The sequence below is a fragment of the Anabrus simplex genome, chromosome 4 (assembly GCF_040414725.1).
Source record: "Anabrus simplex isolate iqAnaSimp1 chromosome 4, ASM4041472v1, whole genome shotgun sequence".
Classification (NCBI taxonomy): Eukaryota; Metazoa; Arthropoda; class Insecta; order Orthoptera; family Tettigoniidae; genus Anabrus; species Anabrus simplex.
This window is the reverse complement of record NC_090268.1, coordinates 72,620,916-72,639,234: the sequence shown is the minus strand read 5'-3', so window position 1 is coordinate 72,639,234 and position 18,319 is coordinate 72,620,916. Positions and strand designations below refer to the sequence as shown.

Here is an 18,319-nt window from a genome sequence, read left to right as displayed (position 1 = left end):
AGAACTTTATCTCACTTCCAACTTCGCTGGAGGAGCGCTCAGACACACTGTAAAAGAAAATGAACCCCCTCCCTAGCCATTTCTCCTCCCGGGGAAACGCTGGAAAGGGGGGGAAACAATGGTAACATAGTCTGTGGACTTCGTTACGCTGACCATGTCACACCGACTTACACACAGCTCAGGTGGCTTCGCCTGCAAGAATGACGCACACTTCATGCTCTTTGCTTTTTGCATAATATTCTTAAAACTTCTCAACCAGCCTATCTCCGTGATTGGATCAAGCTCCTCTCCACAGACCATAACAAAAATACCTGATCCTGCAGCACCATATGTTTATCCCTTCCTGTAAACAGAACAGCAATATACACAAAATCATTCACTGTTACTGCAGCCCGACAAGGGAATCTCTTACCAGTTGACATCAGCTCAGCTTTTAAACATCCCTATGTCGAAATACTAGGTAAACACGCATGAATCATCAAATTATGACCTGAAAACACCTCCTCCTATTGTCTCTTCATCATTATTTCCCCTCTTCCTTTCACAGATCTTCTTCTTCCTAATCCTCATCTTCACCTCTCAATCGAAGGCTATATTTCGGTGTACTGTAGAAATACATATATTTTCTAAACCTTCTCTTAAGTAGTAGTTTATAGTATTATCTGCGCACTTTTTAGCGATAGATTTGTGTACGGGTCTGAGGAGTAAGGAGGGAGCTCTCCCGGTTCCGTTAGTACTGCCAACTGAATGGAAATGAAATCTGAATTGAATCGATGATATGATCGATCGAAATGAATTTTCTAAACCTTTGTTATCTTAAGCCAACAACTGTGTCACGCACACATTATATAACATGATATAACATTTCTCGATGTGAATCTTATTCGTAGAGTGAATTCTATAGTTTGGCTTTGCTGTGTAAATAACAACAGTACTAGTACTTAAAGTGTATGCCAGATGTCGCACAGTGATGCATGAGCGATTCATAGTTTGTGTTTCAAAGGTTGCCAGTATGAATCTCAAAGATTGCCGAGGTCGACCGATTCAGCACTATGGTGTAAATCTATTGCTAAAAAGTGTGCAGATAATACTCATTATTCATATATTTTTAATGCACTCTACATACGATGTGTATTATATAGATGATATGATTTTTTATTGCGTGATTACTTTTATTAATAATATTACTATTATTGTTAATATTATCTTATTATTGTCATCAGTAGTTAATATTAAGTGTTCTAGGTTAAGATTGGTTAAGTATAAGAAAGGGAGTACATCCCTAACTTTGCCAGAATAAATAAAACATATTATTATTATTACATTACTTCATCTAGAATTCTAGCTGCCTCTGTGGATCAGCGGTAGATTGTCGACCTCCGAATCCCAAGATAGCGGGTTCAAACCCGGCAGAGGTAGTCGGATTTTTGAAGGGCGGAAAAAAGTCCATTCGACACTCCATGTCGTACGATGTCGGCATGTTAAAGATCTCTGGTGACACATTTGGTGTTTACCCGACAAAATTCATTAAATCTCAGCCATAGACGCCCAAGAGAGTTTCGGTTTACTCGGTCTGCCATCTAGTGGGGGCCTAGAGTAAAACGGAACGTCGAAATTGACGAGCAGACAGCCAGATGGCGTCAAATTGAAATGTCTGCACACGGTAGCTGAGGCCATACGATTATTATTATTATTATTATTATTATTATTATCTAGAATTCTGTATAAAATCTAGAATTCTGTAGCAAAGCATGGGTACGTCAGCTAGTATATTTATAATTTACTTCTTCTACCTTTTCCAGAGCTTGTACACCATAATGTTTTGGATAACCCTGCGGCAGTTTATGCAAGAAAGGTTTGAGCGCCGGAGTACCAGTGCACTTCAAGACATGGCCGCACCTCTTCAGGTCTCTGTCAACACAGCTACTAGAGGTACAGTACATTACAGATATTTATATTGTTCAACTTATTACAGTTTGGCTGAGATTTTGAAGTTTCTTTGCAAGATTTGTAGGAAAGTAGGCCATCAAACATAACCATGTGTATTTTCATAAAGTAGTAAATAAGCTACAAGACAACAGGCTATGAATAAAAATAGGAGTAAACCAAATCCCATGGTGCAACAGCCCCAAAGGTCCATGGCCTACCAAACGACCGTTGTTCAGGCTGTAGGCCTGCAAATTAAGAGGTGTCATGTGGTCGACATGATGAATCCTCTCAGCCATTGTTCTTGGCTTCCTAGGCTGAGAGGATAGGATTATTCTCAGTAAACACAATGATAGGTCAGTGAGCAATGAAAGCAATTGAAAGGAGAGAGAAGAAATTGTAGCTGGAACCTTGCTTCATTAATCTCTTCTTTCTCCTCTTTCTACTCAGCCCTAATAAACTTTTCTGCTTTCCAGCTTCATCAGAGGAGTGAACATCAAAACTAACTGAGGGAGCTATTCTTGTGAGAGATTCTCAGTATAAAAGTGTGAAGTATGGCCTAAGTATAAAGGTGGAAAACATGGAAAAAGAAGAGAGAAATTATAAGTGTGTATAAATTTTCCTTCTTATGCTCTACTTCTCTGAACAAGACCAAAGAGAGCTCTTGAGATTTGCTTACTCAAGGAGTATTATTAACCTATCCATAGATAAAGGAAACAAGAAATTAGCTTACCAAGAGTTGGGAATAAAAATAAGAAGCCAAACAAGAAGATCTTAAAAAATGAAAGGAGAGGCCAGTTACAGAGTTGAAGGTCATGTGTGACTAATGGAAGGTTTCTTTTGCATGTTTGTTCATATATCTTTCAAAAATTCTTTTTGTGATGAATCATAGTGATTATTGTTTAAGAGGAAGTAGTCTACAATTTGACAACCATCCTTGATGCTTTCTTTGCCCACAATAGCCTGTTATGTTCTTCCTTGTACGTGTTCCTATCCTCCCTCCTAGTTCGGTATGGTAATTAGAGGAAAGAGGGCAATTAGAAGATCAGAACAGAAGTTTGAAAATATTGTATAAAGAAAGAGAAGACTGGACAACGAAAGTGGGGAGAATGTGTGTGGATAGATGTTGGAGCAGCAGGTCTTCCTAACAAACTTAACTGAAGTGATGATTTTAAATACAGCTTATCTGTTGCTACAAGTTTTATTTCTCAATGTCCTTAATCTTAATCTAAATTACAGTCTTGACTGATTTATGAGACTTAAAGCCACTCCAATTTGGATATATTTAGAAATTACCTTTTATTTTTTAAAAATATTCCATGTGCTCTGTCTCAGTCCTTGTTTCACTTCAACTCACATCTTGTTCATTTTCAACAAATATCTTTCCATATTATTTTGGCAGGTAGAGTTGGTTTATTATTTTATTTGAAATATGCTGTTTCATTTCAAACTTAAGTCACATCTCATTGGTCTAGATTATGGGAATGCACCCGGGAGATAGTGGGTTAGAATCCCACTGTCGGCAGCCCTGAAGATGTTTTCCGTGGTTTCCCATTTTCACACCAGGCAAATGCTGGGGCTGTACCTTAATTAAGGCCACGACCGCTTCCTTCCCACTCCTAGGCCTTTTCTATCCCATCATCACCATAAGACCTCTGTGTGTTGGTGTGGCGTAAAACAGATTATTAAAAAAATACATTTCTTTTTGCTAGGTTTTACAGAACAGCAACCACCAAGTTCAAGCCCATTCATGTCAAAATTAGGTGACATGATGAAACATTTTCTTACCAAATTTTGGATTTGGATTGTCGCTATCATGCTGTTTGTGATTGGTATAAGTGGAATGCGAATGACTATATTCCGTATTGTGTATATGGCTCTCTTCCTCATCTTCGTTCTTACATTTCAGGTAAAGTACGAAATGGTATTTAAACAGTAGTATTTGTCTTGATATAGATTTGAATACATAACAGTATGCTCCTTTCTTGTTCCTTTACTAGCTATCTTATGGTGCGTGGAGGAAAATCATGTATGGTTTTTGGGCTGTGGTTATTGGCTACTCAATGTCCATCCTTGTACTGGTGTACACCTACCAATTTGAGGCATGCCGTGAGAACTGGCTGAAGTTAGGCGTATCTGTTACATTGTAAGTAATTAGAATATTATTTGAATGTGAATCAAGCTGTCTTATAAGAGGAGGGTCTGACATGTGCTTCACTAATTTTTATAAAATTTTGCAGTAGCGTTCTATGCTGAAAATAAAGAGATGCATATTTTGGCATTTTGCTAGACCCTCCCCAGTTTTTGAAAAAATCAATCACTGCGTCACAGTCTCTCACTTGATGGTACCTGGCATGCTAAACCTCTCGTAATTTTTTCGAGATTTTCAAAATCGCTTTCTTCGGAAGTTTTTGAGAGTGATGCGCTACTACTTTGCAAGTGTGTTTTTTTTTAAATGTAGTACTACCAACCTACAAAGTTTGAACAAAATCGGTGATGCGGACATCGTGACCACCTCTTGTTAATCCAAAGGCTGCAGTTTACAAGATGACGGATGGTCAGTGCAATGAATCCTCTTGGCTGTTATTCTTGGTTTTCTAGGTTGTGATTGCCATCTCACAGTCAGGTAGCTCCTCATTTGTAATCACTTAGGCTGAGAGGATCTTTAACCACCCTCAGGTCCAGGTAAAAATCCCTGACCTGGCTTGGAATCAAATGTGAGATCTCCGCTTGACAGGTAGATACTCTACCCCTAGACCGTGGGGGCAGTAGAAGAAAAATAAGGTTTATTTTGATTTTTTCATACCATTGTACATTCATACATTGCACATATATGGTCAGCCATGCTGAGGTAATTTAATATAGCGAAGCTTCGAATAAATTTTGACAGGAGCGACTTTGAATTACTATCACAACCCATAGTAGACTGCAGGGAATCTAATTCAGTCGCTCCACTATCACTAAGAGCACTGAATGCAGTTTTCACACATTTTGGTCGAAACTGGCCTGTCTCGTTCTATAGTAAGTTCTTTATATAAACATAGTTCAGACTGAAATTAATTTGCTGTATATTTAGATATGTATCCATTCTTATGTATATGCTCTCCTCTCTCAAGGCCCAGTTTAGTACAATTCTGAACAACCTACTTTTCCTTCACACTCCTAAAATTCTCCTCCTCAAAAGTACAATAATGGTCAATTATTATGAATGATTAAGTACAACATAACCTTCTTTCTTTTCACAGGCAAGCAGACATTGGTCTGGAAAAGTTTGAGACTGGGCAGCTCTTCATTCGCCTTCTTACTCCTACCTTTTTTGTAGTTATCACTGTGATACAGATGCATTACTTCCATAAAGATTTTCTTGCTATCTCTGACATCAGAGTGAGGTAAATTATCACATTTGTTAGTCTGCATGCCATATTATTTCTATCATTTCTATACAATACATTTTGTTTGTTTGGTCAAAATATGATATCACATTTCATGCTACTGTGATGCAGTACTTTTTCCATTCTAAATACCTCTGACTTTGTTGATAAACTTAACCATGATAGGTTAAAATGAATGTTTGATCCATATTGACTAGTTTGAATGTCTGAATTATCGAAGTTGCTACCACTCATGTCTCAGCTCGTTGATCGAAAGGTTTTTCTAGAATAATTTTTATTATTTGAGTCCACTTTTTTACATAAATCAATAAAAAACATGATGTACTGAAAAGGTGGACTCAAAAAAGTAAAAATTATTTTAGAAAGATACACGTTGCTCAATATGGATCCAACGATGAGATTTATAACTTGTAAAATCGAAAGGTTGTCGAGAAAGTTCAGAGCAATTTTTACAAGTGAATGGTTGAGCATTTGTGGCGTGATAACAGATTATCATCACTGGCTTCTCTGTAAGGTGGCCACAGTTCAAATCGCAGAAGTATTGATCCTATGTTTAACCAGCAATAAGTTTATGGTGCTGGTTAAATTCAGTATAACCAGTTATGCTGCAATAAATAAATGTTTAAAATTAGCTGAAACCAGCATTTTGGATAAGTTGAGAATAGTCACTGTACATAATAGGATAATGTAGGAGAACTGTTTTTAGAACCTGCTTTATGTCAAAGAAAACTTTATCTGATAGTATTTCAGATCACAAAATTTGGTGGGATAGGAATGAAAAAAAAAAAAAAAAAAAAAAAAAAAAAAAAAAAAAAAAAAAAAAATTGAGTAAGAGGAGAGAATGGAAAGTAATCTGTAGTGTTATAAAGCAACAAATGTGGCCAAAATTTTGCTGCAATGGGTAAAATGGCACCAAGTGAGGAGTGGCTATATGGTTTGGTTCACTTCGCTGTAAGCTTGCATTCAGGAGTTAATTGGTTCAAACCCTATAGTCAGCAGCACTGAAGATGGTTTTTATGTAGTTTTCAATTTTCACACAAGACAAATGATGGGGCTGTACCTCAATTAAGGCCATGGTTGTGTCCTTCCCAGTGTTAGCCCATCATCACCATAAGGACTGTCTGTGTCGGTGCAATTGAAAACAAATAGTAAACATTGGGATAAAACCGCTTCATAGAGTAATGGGGCTGGGGAAACTTACTGTACTTTCTGGATGAATGAAGAGTTAATTACATTAATCCATGAGCAAGAAAATAGAAGGATTACAACAATCATCGAAGTATTTCCTTGATCAGTGTTCAAGCATTGTAGAAGAATGTGGAGTCTTAGGTAGGAATTAGGTGAATAAATACCAGTGTAGTTTGAAACCACAAATGGGTTTTTCAGGACCATGTTATCAGAATGTGCTAAGTAATTTGCCAGTGCTATATGAAGAATATATATTTATTTCATTTTGTAGCCCTAGAGAAAGGCAAGGCAGAATACAAAGGGTGGTACCAAAGGTAAGTTATTACAGACAGTCAGTGACATTAGACATTCAGGTTGCTCTTAGAGTTGGTGCTAAAGTTAGTTCTAGGCTTAAATTAATTACAGGAGTCAAACAAGGAGATTGCTTAGTGACAAGCTCATGGTTGAACTGTATTTTTTATGACAGCATTGTAAGTAGACAAAACTTTCGATTAACCAGAATAATTTAGGGTTAAGGCTTCCCGGATAAGTAAAATCGCGGTTAACCCACAAAAAGTTAAAAATACAGGCGTACTGAGAGTAGAGTTAAAATGATAATAAATTACACTATTGTATTGTTTTTTATTAACTTACCCAATATGTTGCAGTAAAAGTAGCACTTAGCACAGTTAATAAATGGAAAAATAAACAGCACTTTTGGTTGAAACTAATAAGGCAAAGAAAAATATTCAGACTATCTAACTTTGTTTCTGAAAATAATCATTCATGTTTTTCTGCTTTTATACGGAGAAACATTTTTTCTTTATTTGACTTCTCAAGTTTCTGAAAAAAAATTTATGTGATGAAAACATCATCCTGGTAATATTATCCCGACCCTTTGCAATTCTGTATTACTGTAATTCCTAACACTTGTGCATTTTTAGTGTTTTTGATATCGCGGTTAAGCCGCAACGCGGTTGATCCGATTACGGTAAATCGGGAGCTGAGTGTATGGAGAAATTGCTATATTAGCAACTACTATTTTGTGCAGAAAAGTCAATTTTGCGTCCACACATGGTAAGTTTATAAACATTTTCTGGAAATTGTGTATTTGGTGAAATAGTAGGTATGCTGTTCGATAGTAGGCCTGTAGGCATCATTATATTTAGTTACATTTGTTAAAACATAGCATTAAAACAAAAAAGGTGACCTAAAAGTCAGGGAATTGAAGGAGGATGATTTCCTTATTCTAAAACGCTAAAAGGCAGGGAATTGAAGGAGGATGATTTCCTTATTCTAAAATGCTGACCTTGGGGTTCAAATACAAATCTTCTACTCTCTGGACAGATCTGCTTCCATTCTTCTTTTCTCTGTTTGAAGTAATTGACCATGCAGTACATAAATGCTTCATTCTGTTTAAGAGCTTCAAGTGGTCCTAAAAGAGACTCCAGTACTTATAAATCAGAAGGTAGCTCATCTGCTGCTGGTGGTCAGGAGACTGAGGAAGAACTTGAAGAAGAGCCACCAAATTACCAAGAGGTTACAAATCTACCATCTATACGTGATCTTAAACGTAAGTGCTGTACTAATTCTGTATTTTCAAATTATTTATATATATATGAAAGAGAGAAAATCCACCTTGGATAGCTGTCCTAATACTAAGAAAACCACAAATGTTAATTAATCAGTTCACTGACTAATCTATGAAGACATGTCGTATGTACGTCAAGCTACTCATAACCTAACTCATGTAAAACCTTCAGTTATTATGTTTAATATATTTTAATTTTTATTAAATGATAAGTATGACTATACCCTGTAAATATGCATTGCACATTTGTATAACCTCAAATACTTACTGTGAATACGTCTAACCTCCAAGTCCGTGTAGTCAACAACTGTAGAAAAATCTGCAATATATGTATATTGGGTATAATCCACTATCATTCTGATACATACGGAGGTTTATGGAAACTTACTCAATGATTTATTATCCAGATACATGTAGAAACATTAGGAATGTAATAGACTTGTCCATATGCGTTTATAAACGGTAATTGAACATTCAAATTTGATCTACTCCAGTCGAGAGGCTGGTCGATCGATTGTTCCCTGTGTGTTCCATTTAGAGTGCTACAACTTGATTGCAAGAACATTTCCAGAAGTCGATATTTCTAGACTGTTTACCAAACAGTACCAGGTGTATGCATAAGCTTTTGCTGGTTTTTGTGGTAAAGAAAACGCACAATTTTCAAGGGAAATTCATTTTTTGTTTAATCAAAATATTGGCCATCGGCTTCTACACACTCCATCCATCTTTCAAGAAAGTTATGAATACCATGCCAGAAAAACTGCTTGTCTTTTGCAGCAAACCATTCGTCGAGCCATTTTCCAACTTCCTCGAAATTGCTGAAGTGCTGTTCTGCAAGCACGTGCTCCATTGATGCAAAGAGGCGATAGTCAGATGGCGCCAGGTCGGGGGAGTATGGCAAGTGTGAAAGGATGTCCCATCCAAGCGATTTCAAGGTGTCTTCCACTAGTTTTGCTGTGTGAGACGGCGCATTGTCATGTAACAAAATCACGTTGCCATGTCTTGTGGCCCATTGCAGTTGTCTTTCAATCAATGTGTGATTTACAATAGCATTGTGCATTAACGGTTTTGCAGGGCTTCAAGTATTCATAATACACAATACCACTCTGGTCCCACCAGGCACAAGCATGGTCTTCTTGCCGAAGCGATTTGGCCGTGGTTACTTCTTCGTAAACTTCGAACTGTTGTATGTTTCTAAAGCAGTCGGCTGTCCTGCTCAGTCTATGGTGCCCATTGTTCCTTAACACATTGACGACTGGCCCCGGAGATCTCCTTTGTACTGCAGCCAGCGGTTGTTGACAGGCCCTGGATATCTCCGTTTTTATGCACGATCTTGTAGCTTGTTGTGCTACCTGTTAGCTATAATTTTAATTACTTTCAGTCATGTCGTGGAGTAGAGGGATCGTAGATTTTAATGTTGATGTATTTTTTTATTGTACGATCTTTGTAGCCATGGAAACTCCGTATATACATGGGTGTTGTTACGCGCTGAGAATCATTGTACAGGATGGCGTGCCCTATATGACGACAAACGATTTCAACATTTATATGCAGATTCATTATCTGATGTGCCACATGGGTGATAAGCCCTGAGAATTCTTGTAGTTTCGAGTCGACAGTAGTTGACGGCCTACGAGAATTCCCGCTTTTATGCACCTTGTATTTTCTTGATTTTTGATGAAATTGTGGGTGAGATTATGAGTTACAAACGGTGTAGTCATGGAATATAACTTATCGCTGCACCTTTCTTTCTTTAAATCTTCATGTATTTAACAAAATAACGTCAGATATATAAAGATATTCCGTGGAGCACCCATGCAGATGTCAACATTGCGTGGCATTTTTAGTCACAAGTAACTAATCTCATGTTTGTTCCATGTTGAAGGTAACAATTCATGAATTGTATTGAATAGGTGGCTACAATAAATTTTATTCTAATAGAATCTTGCATATTTAGTTGCCGACGGCTACCGATAATTGTGATTAATTATGTACTGACTGGTTATAATAGGTACCGAGTGACAGTGAATTAGATATTTTTAATGATTAACAGCTAACACTAAACGGGAAGTAGCCGTAAAGAGAAATCCTTGCATACTTGAAAACAATAAGTGTACGAATGGCACAGATACAGCATTCATACTACACTGTGCTAGAAAGATTATTGAATGAGCCACAGACAGTATTGCTGTGAAAAGCATTACAATGTATAGACTACGAAGCAACCTAGTGAGTACATGTTCCAAGCATGAGGTCGATATCTTTAATACATTTCGAGTTACAGTAGTTTGAGTGCATCAGTGTAGTTTCTTTCCTGGAGGCTTGAACTATCTGGTCCGCATGGGGTAGCAGCCTCCGTTCAGCGCCCGTCGTCAATGTGTTAAGTGTTCTCCAGAAACCAAGAATGTGACGAAGGGTTTCAGTCTCATTGCACTCATGGCAAAGGCATCTAGGCTTCTCCTGGAAAAACTATGAACTGTGATAACATTGCAGTTCATTTTTATGATCGTCCACTGAGAAGAAGATAGTCCATTCTTTGTTGATATCCAAGTATTATATTTCTTCCACTCCAGGAAAAGATTCACCTCTGCCATGATAGGGTTAGCTTTTTCACGTTTCAAAGTCCTGATCATGCAGTTTAATTTTCTTTACTTTGAGCTGTTCATCAATTTCTAGGTTAAGATGTCTTAAACTGTTGTGAATGTCTTCTTTGAAATTTCTGGGATGTTGTAAAAGCATACTGGGACTGCACATGAGGCAGTTGCATATATTAATGTGTTGAAAAAATGCTTCCCATGAAGCCTTCATAGCACTCAAACCATGGACTGTTCTAGACAAATACAGCAATGCAATTAAGGAAATTGGAAACTAAAATATATTTTTATTTTAGTAATTCTGACACCAATGTGTGTTTGCGACAGGACAGAATAGCTCACAAGTTCTTTGTAAATAATTGAATTGTTGGTTTCATAAAAGAAATATCAGTGAACTTACGGATATGAACCCTGGTGAATTCTCTGACTGGAGGGGCTGTAAATGTTATTAAACTCTACCCTGCCTATAATATTTATCCAAAGAAGGAGAGAAGAATTAACAGTTACATGAAAAAAAAAAAAAGAACAAAAGGAACAATTTTATAATCATAGATACTAAGTCAGCAATTTCACTAAGTTCATTAAAACACAAAAATTTCCTGGTTTTGCCAACGTCACTGTCTCGTCTTGCCTCCTAAGCTCAAGCTCAAATTTCCTGCAAAACATAAATGCATACGGTATATTGGTTTATTAGGAATGTAGCAAATTTTAACCACTTCCTCATTCAAAGGTTTTGTTTTGAGCCTGTATACAGAATCTAATTGACAGCTCTTTCAAGCATCACAAATTCAAAACCATTATTTATGTGCTTTTCACCTGCCCTATGTTTTTAACTTTCTCACTAATGTACTGTATCTGAAATAACATCTAAAATTCATGCAGGATCACCATCATTCATTACAAATAAAGTGTAACAAAAGAATGTGTTCCTAATATCACATTTATCATGCTTGTTCTGCATCGTACTAATTATACAGGATATTTCATTTGTATATTAACCTCTTTACCATTTAACGTATATTTAGTGTATATGCATTTGGCTTCTAACAACAACAACAACAACATCAACATCATCAACAACAACAAGCTCGACTAGGTCAAGAATGAAACAAATGAAGTTCCAATCTAGTGGCAAGGATAGGAATTGTGCCAGCTGCCGAAACTTGTTGCACTCCACTGGGGCAATGCTTAATGACTAGCAGATGAAATGAAATGATATTGGAGAGTGTTGCTGGAATGAAAGATGACAGGGAAAACCGGAGTACCTGGAGAAAAACTTGTCCCGCCTCCGCTTTGTCCAGCACAATTCTCACATGGAATGACCAGGATTTGAACCATGGAACCCATTGGCTAATAATAATAATAATAATAATAATAATAATAATAATAATAATAATAATAATAATAATAATAATAATAATAATAATAATAATAATAATAATAATAATAATAATAATAATAATAATAATCTGAAGTGGGACTGTGGAGTCTTTAGTGATTTCTGAAGCCAAGTAGATTTTGTACGATTGATGCAGAGTGGGTTTTACTATGGAATTATGATTGGAGTTCATGGTTTCTGTAACTTCTGTCATCCAATTCATGGTGGTCTTGAATTCCTTGTTGTAATCCCAGATCATCTTGGTATATGTATTGTCTCATCCTATTGACATACCCGGCAGACTTCAGGTGGCCTTTTCTCATTTCATATGTCAGTTTATTGTTTTGCAGGTACAGTTCCTCATTCCTTCTCTTCTTCCAGGTGTGGCCTGCTTATCTGGAGCTCTTTATCTTCCTTCCTATCTTTCCCATCTCCTCAATTTCTGATTTTCTGTAGCGAGTTACATTCAGATACATTTAATACTTCTGTCTGTGTCGGTGCCAGGCTGATTGGCTCAGATGGTTGAGGCACTGGCCCTCTGACCCCAACTTGGTAGGTTTGATCCTCGCTCAGTCCTGTGGTATTTGAAGGTGCTCAAATAAGTCAGCCTCATGTTGGTAGATTTGCTGACACGTAAAAGAACTCCTGCGGTACTACATTCCGGCACCTCGGCATCTCCGAAAACTGTTAAAAGTAGTTAGTGGGACATAAAGCAAATAACATTATTATTGGCTGTATCGGTGAGTTGTAATGACTTGGTATCTTACCATATTTAGATATACGAACTTATTGATTTTATTGGGGTCTTTTTTAAATCTATGGGTTCTGGGAGAGTGTGCTTGTCATTGATTGATTGATTGATTGATTGATTGATAAAGTTAGTCTTAAGCCTTATGAATTCTTGAAATCTGTTTGGAAACAGACCAGCTGAGAGGCTGACGAGGCGGTTGTGCTGCTATCATGCTGCTGGAAAACTAACCTTTCCTTCCTCCTCTCCCCTCAACTCCATTGCACTCAATGTGCAAGGCAGGAACGTGGCTAGTGTGCTTGTGCCTTAGGGACTAAGTTGGCCAGGCCTGCATTAAACTATGATAAATTGTTGTGAGACCATGGATTTTACTTGTGTTTAATTCCTCTGAGCATTTGTGTTTAAAAATGTATGGATGTAAAGGAGAAGGCTTATAAGTCACTGCTAAGAGTATGTTTCCAGTGTATGAAGCCTTCTCCAGGATTACTTGGCTTAAGACCTGGGAAAGCTTCAAAGGAAAATAGCACTGTTTGTTGTGAGTGATTTTGGACAAACTAATAGTATTACAAAAATATTTCATACTGTGGGTTGGGAAGAATTCGGAGTAAGGAGATTAGCTGCTGGATTAACCGGTATGTTCTCAGCTGTCAATGGAGAGATGGCATGGAATGAATAAGCTTGAATAGTATTTTTAAAAGTAGAAAATCACAATATGAAGATGACAAAGTTGGTATTCAGAGGACAAATTTTGGCAAATATTCATTTATAGGAAGAGGAATTGGGGTTTAGAATAGTTTACCAACGGAGATGTGTGATAAATTTCCAACTTCCTTGAAATTATTTAAGAAAAGACTAGGTAAACAATATATGGGTTATGTGCCACCTGGGTGACAGCCCTAAGTGCAGATCAGTGGTGAGTGATTTGATTGATTGATTGATTGATTGATTGATTGATTGATTATATTATATATCCTTTTTATGTTGTTTATTTTCTATATTTAAAATTTCTGAAATGATTCTGAATTCTTTCAATGGTTTTTATTACAGATTGGAGTTCAGCAGACTTGTGGAAACTGTGGAGTGCATTTCTCAGACATGTTGAAGAGATTATTGAACTTGTCTGGCTGTTCCTTGAACTACACATGCCAAAGATTATGTTATTTTCTGTTATGCTTCTTTGTGTATACGACGTACGTATAAATATTTTGGCACTTTCTTTATATCATCAATTTCAAGAGTAGCAAATTTAGGGAATTTGGAGTTCAAAGAGAAAGATACGAGGTCAAGTCAATAAGTATCTGCAATTTTGCTCTAATTGACTTTAGGTTGGCTCTATGGCATTGTGTGCTCACCAGCCGTTAGATGGCACCGTTATCTACGTGTGTAGTAGGTTTCAGCGTTATCAGATCAGTACAGCTTGCGCTGTTGCGATGTAAAGATGGCCACACCACTCTCTGTTTACACTAAAATGGCCGCACTACTCTCTGTTTACACTAAAATGGCCGCACTACTCTCTGTTTACACTAAAATGGCCGCACCACTCTCTGTTTACACTAAAATGGCCGCACTACTCTCTGTTTACACTAAGGAAGAACAGCGTTCCATAATCCGTTTTTTGTGGAGCGGAAATTCATAGATGGCTTTCAGCACAATACGGGGACAGTGTTTTGCTACAGAGGATGCTGCCTTTTCATGCTCTGAAGTTTGCTCTCTAGTTTGAAGTAGTGAACCCAACTCCAGTGATGATCCGTTTGAGAAACGTTTCATCTTCATTAGCATGACTGTCCTGTAGGTGCTGACAGATTCTCACACGATTGCACTTCTGCTCTTCATTGAGTTGTTTTGCAACCCATCTCAAACAGACTTTGTGAAAGTTAAGCCTGTTATGCATGATTTCATATGCAGAACCATGGCTCATGTGCATATGGTTTGCCACGTCATCAACAGTAACTTGTCTGTTATTCAGGATCATATCATGCACTTGTTCGATGTTGGCATCAGTTACGGCTACAGATGGACGCCCGGATCTTTCCTCATCCTTCACTCTCGTGCAACCCCTTTTGAACTGTTCAATCCACTGATAAACACTTTGCTGTGGCAAAACATTGTCCCCGTATTGTGCTGAAAGTAGTCTATGAATTTCCGTTCCTGGTACACGCTCAGGTCACAAAAAAAGGATTACGGAACGCTGTTCTTCCTTGATACAAACAGAGAATGACATGGCCATCTTTGTCACAACAGCGCAAGCTGTACTGATCTGATAATGCTGAAACCTACCACAGACATAGACAACTGTGCCATCTAGTGGCTGGTGAGTGCACAGCGCCATACAGCCAACCTAAAGACAATTAGAGCAAAATTGCAGTTACTTATTGACTTGCCTACATGTATAAAATATCAAGAAATATATAAAAAGTACTTAAAATTATGTACATTTTGGTGCATTCTTAGAGAATCAGTCTTGTGATTAGTCAAACTTGTATATGGAATGTATTTCAATACCACCATTTCATTTCTCTTCATATTTCCATGAAAATGTCTCTAGATATGCTATTGGGAAGGCGTATCTTTCCTAGCGAGATTAGACTGTGCCTCTTCTGTTTGTTGTTGTATATCATCATCGTCATCATCATCATCATCATCATCGTCATCATAATATAGGAAAGTTGAAAGAGGAAGACATTCATCTCAAAATCAATTGAAGGGTACATGGGCAAAAAGGGGAATGTCAGTGTAAAACAAAAAATGAATTATCACTACCCATATATACTTTTTGGTCAGGAGAATAGTTTAAGACAATGTACAACCAAGTAAAGGGAATTGTCATGGAAATATAACAAGTTTAAGAATACATGTACAATTGACGAAAGGGGAATGTCACCAGAGAACAAGAAACAAAGAGGGAATGTCAGTTTGGTATGTGGCAATGGGGATGGATTTCCAAAAGAATTTATGCATACCTAATTTATCCACTAACGACGTGATTACCGTAGACAGCTGTCACTGTTCTCCTTCAATATACATGTTTTGTCTAGTGGACACTCGGTATTCTATACATACACAGAGACAATTGCATATAAAGCAGCAGATGAAGTGTGTTCTATGTTACATTATTTTATATTTTGTGAACTTGGGGATGAGATAAAACACTTGACAATCTTCTGTGATTCTGCATGTGGACAGAATAAGAACTGGACTGTTTTTAGATTTCTCCACTTTATAGTACATCATGCCAAACTCTTCGAGTCTGTGAAAATAGTATTTCCAATTTGTGGGCACTCTTACTTAGAGTCCGATAGAAACATGGCACTAATTAATCAGAAATTTGCAACTGCAACGCCAGGAGACTGGGCGGATCATTTTAAAAGTGCCAGAAATAAGCTCTTCCCTTTCCATGTAATCGAAGTTGATCAACCAATGATTCGTCTGTGGACCAAGTTTTTTTATTCCCTTGTACAGAAAAGTTGCCCTTTTAAAACAAGTCCTATAAGGGAACTTGTCATCTCCATTGAGCATCCACAATTCATGGAATACAGAGACAGTTACAATGGCCATTGGGAACGACCTGTTGTAAATGCTTCAAAATCAACTCCACACTTTCCAGAAACACCAGTTAGTGAGTTTGTTCTTCCAGAGGCATCTTATGAACGTAAGTGCAAGAGTTAGTGTACATGAAGTTGCTGTACATTCGCAAACATGCTGGCAAGATTGAGATTTTAAATCTGTAATTTATTTCTATTTTGGGTTTACATCCAATCTCTACAGCAAAATTTTCTGATCTGCGCGTCCTTAGATCATTTTGTGGACCAGAGGGAAGATCATTCATTGATACACTTCCTCACTATTCATTGACAGGTTATTTGTTAGGTTTTGTTAAAAGTGACATTCCCCTTTATTTTCGTGACAAATGTGTATTTACTTCATTTTCCATTTTTTTTTTTTTTTCAATTATAAAACTTAATTCTATATTTTCATTTACACTACCAATACATTAGGCTAACGTTACATAATATAATACTTTATGTACATGTATTATTGTAGACAGTATTAAAGGTTGAAACTTTCAAATTCAGTTATCTCAGTTTGTAGAAGGTATGACATTCCCCCTTTTCCCCGTGTACCCTTCAATTGCTAGCTAGGTTATTAGCATAATCAGGGGTTTGAAGTTACATTATTTGGTAATATTATAAACTAACAAGATACCCAAGCTTCGGTACGGTATTATACTGACATTTATAATTAAATGCTTAACATTTTATATATAATCCGCCAAAATTCGCGATCTGATGGCAAAGTTCGTCCCATTTTCAATCTTTCTTTCCAACAATTGATTTCGTACTTCCTGGGCTAGCTCCAGGTATTTTGCCCGGTAAGTTGGCTCCCTAAATCTTTGCCATCATTTACTATAAGCATTTTTAATATGGGTCAAATCCTTATGAGATCCGACTTGGTGTTGTCTTGGGTACCTCGATGGTACAGAACCTGCGGCCGGACTGCATTCATAGCCATTATCCGGCCAGGCCCGTTTCCAGAGCGGTTCGCACATTTTAGCGGTTTGCACATTTTGACAACGGTCCAGAACACTGTTATTATTATTAGGGTGGGTGATATTAGTTGAATTTAGGTTGTTGTTGTTATTATTATTATTATTATTATTATTATTATTATTATTATTATTATTATTATTATTATTATTCTGGGGTTTCCGTGGAGCAGAAAGAGGTGAAAGAAGGTGATGGTGTTCAATGGGTCTAACTACAATATCAAAAATTAATTTAAAACTTTAAATAATTCTTTTCAAATTTCAAACCTAATAAGTTTCTTCTCTGGGTGAAGACAAGAACGATCAGGTACAATAACAAGAATTGGAAAACCCAAGAACAGGGAATTTAACAGTCTTGTGCTTCAAGCTCCAATTTTACCCTACGCAAACGTTGCGTTAGTCAGATAAGGAGAGATATCTCCCAATACACAGTGTTAACGAGCACTTGGCTTCAACAGTAACAATTTATGGCCTTCCAAATGCACCCCTCAATATTACTGGAAATTCAGAAAAGAGCTTACATGCTCTCTGACATTAACCCATTGCTTACAGCCCACTTAAGGCAACATTACACAAAACCTTACAATCTCTGGCCTCTCGAGGCACAATTTACAATTTTAACAAAAAATTAGTACACAGGGGTATTTAGTACCCAACCTACTGGGCCTTCATGGAAAAAGAACAGGTTAAATTACTGGCCCAAACACAAAATTAATGGAGGCGTACACTTGCATTCCTAGAACATTACATATAAAACACTAATTGGGGTCTTGGCCCGATGATGCAGAGGCTAATCCCAAGCTACTGAGGTGACTAGAATGAAGGTTAATTTAACACTTTACAAAAAAGAGAAAAAGTTACAAAATCATAGTCACCTCAAATTAAGTTGAAGGGGAGCTCGAAAGGGTAACGCACTCTCTATCCCCGATTTACAGTTTAAGACTTTATGAAATTTTACATTAGCCAAAATAAAATTTACA

The 18,319-nt window shown here is 37.1% G+C and overlaps 1 protein-coding gene across 9 annotated transcripts in view; it reads left to right on the top strand.

Annotated features, from left to right (window-relative positions):
• Piezo (piezo type mechanosensitive ion channel component) overlaps window positions 1-18,319 on the top strand; it is a 555,272-nt gene that overhangs the window by 334,342 nt on the left and 202,611 nt on the right. For all 9 annotated transcript variants that reach the window (XM_067145104.2, XM_067145105.2, XM_067145110.2 and 6 more), the window contains 6 exons: window positions 1,803-1,932; window positions 3,639-3,835; window positions 3,927-4,072; window positions 5,172-5,315; window positions 7,907-8,058; window positions 13,844-13,986. In XM_067145104.2, the coding sequence (XP_067001205.2) occupies window positions 1,803-1,932; window positions 3,639-3,835; window positions 3,927-4,072; window positions 5,172-5,315; window positions 7,907-8,058; window positions 13,844-13,986 (912 nt within the window). The remainder of the gene's footprint in view (window positions 1-1,802; window positions 1,933-3,638; window positions 3,836-3,926; window positions 4,073-5,171; window positions 5,316-7,906; window positions 8,059-13,843; window positions 13,987-18,319) is intronic.